This window comes from Rhinolophus ferrumequinum, chromosome 25 (genome assembly GCF_004115265.2).
Source record: "Rhinolophus ferrumequinum isolate MPI-CBG mRhiFer1 chromosome 25, mRhiFer1_v1.p, whole genome shotgun sequence".
Taxonomy (NCBI): domain Eukaryota; kingdom Metazoa; phylum Chordata; class Mammalia; order Chiroptera; family Rhinolophidae; genus Rhinolophus; species Rhinolophus ferrumequinum.
In genome coordinates, this window is record NC_046308.1 from 24,951,857 (window position 1) to 24,957,617 (window position 5,761).

A 5,761-nucleotide genomic window follows, 5' to 3' on the forward strand; every position below is an offset into this window, starting at 1 on the left:
AGCAATTGCCTCCTCATAAGCAATGGCTGGGTGCTGCCCTGACAATTAAACACGTACCAACAGCCATCTAGTGCTCTGATGACATCCTCCAGACCAGTGTCATCCCATAGAAATAGAATGCAAGCCACATATATAATTCTAAACTCTCTAATAGACACATTTAAAAAATAAACAGATAAATTCATTTTAATCATATATTTGATCTAACATAATATATCCAAAATGTCATCATTTCAATATATAATCAGGTAAAAAAAGTATCAGTGAGCTATATTGCATTATTTTTCATATTCTTTAAAGATTCAGTGTGTGTATTGCAGTATCTTGACACACAGCGTGGCTCAATTTGGAAGACCACATTTCAAGTGCTCAATACCATAGTGACCTCCATATTGGATAGCTCTCATTTATCTTGGACCACAACCAAGCCAACCCTGGAAAGGAGTTTCCAAATTCTGTCTCAGCTAGCCTTGAAATAACCTAGGATACCTCCACCCAGCAGTTTTATACCCCATAAAATTACATTTCTCTACCCTGGAAATCCTCATTTGCTACCCCATGTCCCTAGTGCCCCACACACCAAGTCAGGGGTCACCATACTTTTGCTTCTATGTGAAACCTAACATACTTCCCACTTGCACATTACAAAATTTGTCAAACACTGATCTTGTCATTTTGCCAAGACCAACTTAACAAAACTTTTCACCTCCTACTCTCTTGCAAAATGTGATATATTAAAATTATCCTGTGAAAATTAGCATGAAATTACTGTGAATATATTTGTAATTTAGATGTGCTAGGTCAACTAACATGTGAAATGAAATCTGCTGAGAAAGAAGTGAGACAAGAAAATATGACATAAAGAAAAACAAACTGGACTAGTATTCTAGCTGGGATTTCAATCCCAGATCTGCTAACAGGTAGTTTTATATTCTTGGACAATATATAAATATTTCTGAGTCCCCAAAGTGTGATGTATTATATAAGGCACTAGAATAAATGATTCCTAAGCTCCATTCAATATTGGATACCCTATAATTGTAGAACTTATTTCCATAAAATAAAGAAGGAACAGTTAGGAGATGAGGGTGAGAGAGACTAAATCTATTTGGGAGAAAGAGTTAAAATTTCCTCTATGATAGGACAGAAAAGCATGAAGCTTGGATTCTTCATTGAAACTAATAATAATAATAATAATAATAACAAAAATAATAATAGCAACAACAACACTCTAATTAAAAAATCCTCATCCCTTTTCTCAATTTCCAATATTTTTTCAAGAGAAGATTTTTCTGTTTAAGGTTTTCTTCAGGGCAAGTTTGACATCCTTATTCCTCAGGCTATAGATTAATGGGTTGAACATGGGCACAAGAATGGTATAGAACAAAGAGGATACTTTCCCCTGGTCAAGAGGTAAAATAGAAGGTGGTTTGAGGTACATAAAAGCTCCTGACCCAAAGAAAAAAGAAACTGCAATTATATGGGAACTGCAGGTACTGAAGGCTTTGGATCTGCCTTCAGTGGAGCTAATGTGGAAAATGCTGGAAATAATGAAACCATAAGAAACAAAAATGGCAACAATAGGCACCCCAATGCCAATGGTCACAACAATAAAGAGCACCAGAAAATTGATGTAAGAGCTGTTGCAGGAGAGCTCAAGGAGGGGAAGGATGTCACACATATAATGATTGACAAGGTTGTTGGCACAAAAGGTCAGAAACAGCATATTTCCAATATGAGCTGTAGCCCCAAAAACCCCCATCCCATAGACACCCAACAAAAGGAGTAAACACACCTGAGGAGACATGGTGACCGTGTACAACAGTGGCTTACAGATGGCAACATAGCGGTCATACGCCATGGCTGACAGGATGAAGGATTCAGAAAAGACAAAGAAACAAAAGAAAAAGAGCTGAGTCATACACCCTTCATAGGAGATGTTGTTCTTCTTTGAGACAAAACTCATCAGCATTTTGGGGATGATGGCAGTAGAGAAACTAAAATCTATGAAGGACAAGTTGAAGAGGAAAAAGTACATGGGAATATGAAGGTGAGAGTTCAGTCCAATCAGGGTTATTAAGCCCAGGTTCCCCACCACGGTGACCAGGTAGAAACCTAGAAACAGGAAGAGGAGGGGGATCTGCAGTCCTGGCTGGTCTGTTAAGCCTGCGAGGATAAACTCTGTCACAGAGGAGGCGTTATCGGAAGCCATTCTCCTGTGGGAAGGTCTGTGAGGGGAAAAAGAAGAGAATTGCTCAGAGAAAGAGAGTGGAAAAATAACCCCATTCTTGAGAATGGCATTTGAGCAGAGGGGTTTTTGAATTTAAAGAACATGGCATTTCCTTGTACATGCATCTCTGTCTTTATGGTCCCCAAGTGCCTTGAACTATCCTAGTAACTGTGGGTGAAATTTGTCTCCAGAACAAAGGCTGGTCCAACTGAGGAGAGAATCCAGGAAGCTCAGCTGGGGATGACTCTGCAACCTGACTGTGGCCTTCTTCTGTTACTTCCTTCCCTCCATAGCCTTCCATCAAGTTTGTAAGGCCTAGGGCTCTTCTCTGGAATGTTCTTGAAAGGCGGAAGCCATTTGACCCTGCCTAGACCTTCCTTCCACCTTTTGTCAATGCTAGTCAGAGCAGGAAATGAGGTCGTTTTGCCCAGCATGTTTAGCTGGAAGGGCTGTGGAATTATTATGGGAAAAGAATGCTGGAGTAATAAACATTTTTTTTTTGTTTTCAGTAAAAAAGAAGTAAAACTCTGTTTTTATTTTATATATATTATTGGTTTACATTTTTTATTTGTGGGAATATATATATTTACCACATTTAAATGTACAGCTCAAGTGTGTTAAGTATATTCACAGTGTTTGCAACCAATCTCCAGAAACTTTTTTCCTCTTTTTTATTTATTTTTTTATTAGTTCAGGTGCACAAAACAATGTAATAATTAGACATTTATCATCTATATCCCTCACACAGTGATAACCCGCCTCCTCCCATCTATAACCCTCTGACATTGCAGAGATATTTTTCTAAAGAGGACATACAGATGGCAAATAGACTAATGAAAAAATGCTCAATCTCACTAATCATTAGAGAAATGCAAATAAAAACCACCATGAGATACCACCTCACCCCAGTCAAAATGGCTGTCATCAATAAATCAACAAACAACAAGTGCTGGCGAGGATGTGGAGAAAAGGGAACCCTTGTGTATTGTTGGTGGGATTGCAGAGTGGTGCAGCCACTATGGAAAACAGTATGGAGGTATCTCAAAAATCTGAAAATGGAACTACCTTATGATCCAGCAATTCTACTCCTAGGTGTCTGGAGAAATCCAAAACTCTAATTGGAGTCATAAACATTTTGATGGTCGCCAGATGAGAGAGGGTTGGGGGGATGGGTAAAAAATGGGTGGGATTAAGAAGGTCAAACTGCCAGTTATAAAAACAGTCACAAAGATGTAAAGTACACTATAGGGAATATAGTTAATAATATTATAAAAAGAGTGTACGGTGTCAGATGGGTACTAGACTGATCAGGGTGATCACTTTATGTTATATAAATGTCGAATTACTTTGTTGTACACCTGAAACTAATATAATATTGTATGTCAACTGTAATTGAAAAATAAAAGAAATGTTTTAAAAATACAGGAGCGATAATATAGGTGAACTCAGGCAGTCTGGCTCCCGGTGTTTGAGCTCTTAACCACTCTGCTACAGGCCAGACCAGGCCAGGCAGGCACTCACCCTCCTGCTTGGAGTCACAGTCATGTATTCTACTGGCTCCCATGCATCTCGCTCACGGAGACTCAGAAGGCCTTGGTGAAAAGAAGGTGACCACTCAGAGCTCAGACCCCTGTGCTTGTGCTTCCCTCCTTTAAAAATCCAAACTTCTAGGTTGTCTTGGTGATCCCGCTAAGCTGAAGAAAATGATGTCTGACTGTGGCTTTGTCTGAGCCTCCTGTCCAGCTTCCAGGGATGAGACAGCACCTTTATAACGCCCATAGATACCCGGAGACTGAAGTGTTTTCTTCTGGATTGGAGAACTCAGTCACCTCGTCACCGAGGTTCCCTTTGGATCACTGCTCCAGAGACCGTCCTCCCTAAGGAAGAAGAACTGTTTGTTTATACCCTTGATAATGCCTGATGGGGCTTTTAATGGCCTATCCTCTCATTCAGCTTACGTCTTTCTTAAGCACAATTAAGAGCAAAGTACTGTGGGGAAACTAATTCTTGCTACCTTGTGTTGAGCACTTACTGTGTACCAAATACTGACCTGGCACCCTCATCTAAAGGATCCAAAGAACACACAAATAATTTTATCATGGTTATTCCCCACAACAACCTTGTAGGTTAGACCTATTAATGTCCACTTTAAAACTGAGGAGCACACACAGCTTGTAGGTTCCTGAACCTTGAGTCAAACTCTGGTCGTCCAGCTCCAAACTTTATAGAGGCCAGGGAACTTGCAGGGCTTTTTAAGCAAACACAAGTACTTAATATATCTTATGACATCACCCAATTTTGCATCCAGACACAAGTCCTGGGTCCTGTAAGCTGCACACACTGTCACAACAGTTCTCAGGAAAGGATTTCATTTAATAAGGACTAATGAAGTTTTGTGTGGCAACTTGCACACTACAGCCCTTACCAAGGGGTATTAAGGGGTATTAAGGATGACAGATCATAGCCAAGAAATAAATCTTGATTGCAGGAAACCTGAGCTTTGGTGTGCCAGTGGATTAGATAGCTTTGGTCCTGGGTTAATGGCAGAAGACATCTTGGAGAAGTTACGAAATCAAAACACACAGGCAGAATCCATCTTCCTCCAGGAAAGTCCAACTAAAACCACTGCACACAGGCACACATACAGCATTGAGGACTTGCTCACCCCCAGCTGACTCAGCCATGACGATGCCTCATCTGTCCTTTTACACAGAGAATTTGTCCACGGCCCAGGTGACACTAATGAATCTCAATCCTTCTTCTCGATCCCATGCACAAAAGGAGGAAAAGAATTCATGAAAATAAGCTCTTCTTGAAATCCAAGTGCAAAAAGTACGTTGCGGGTAGTCAGAAATCTCTAGGGGTATTTGGCTACGTCAGAGACAGTTGCCATGGCAACCTCATTTCCAAATGCATCTTAAGCAGGGCTTCTTTAAAGCCATGCTACCTGATGACTTACTCCAGCACATGCAGAGAACAAAAAAAGCAATTTTGTCTTTCCACGTGCAGCACTATTGCCTTTCCAAAACTTGAACCCCTGGAAAATGGCTTCCTTCTTTCTTTATTTCTAACTTAAACTATATATTACACATGCCACATTATGGAGCATGTGAGGATTTACATACAGTGAAAAGTCTTTGCATATATGTCTTATACACGTGCAGCCGGTCTCAGCCTTTTGGTAGATAATTGAAGTCGTACAAGTATAGTAGTGGATCAATCCCTACACATAATAGTATTCCGAGCTCCACTTAAGATGCACAAACCTGGTAAGAGAGAAGAGATGGAAGCTGAGAGACCTTCATGTGAAATAGGTTCAACGAGATCCTAAGAAAGTAGAATTTATTCATCTTTCAGGAGACATACAGGTCTATACAATACTTAATGTTAAGTTGACTTTAATAAATGTATTTGGCAATGTAGTATGTGAGACTCACAAAATATATATATATATATATATGGTTCATGCCAGAAAGAAGCTTACAGTCTAATAGAGGCATCACCTCTATAGGCTCCTCATCCTATTTCTGT

The 5,761-nt window shown here is 39.9% G+C and overlaps 1 protein-coding gene across 1 annotated transcript; it reads right to left on the reverse strand.

Moving 5' to 3' along the window:
- Nucleotides 1-1,276: 1,276 nt before the first annotated feature.
- On the reverse strand, nt 1,277-2,221 carry LOC117017673 (olfactory receptor 8B12-like). The gene has a single exon (XM_033098149.1). The coding sequence runs from the start codon at nt 2,210-2,212 to the stop codon at nt 1,277-1,279; it is 936 nt and encodes a 311-aa protein (XP_032954040.1). The 5' UTR covers nt 2,213-2,221.
- Between the last annotated feature and the right edge of the window lie 3,540 nt (nt 2,222-5,761).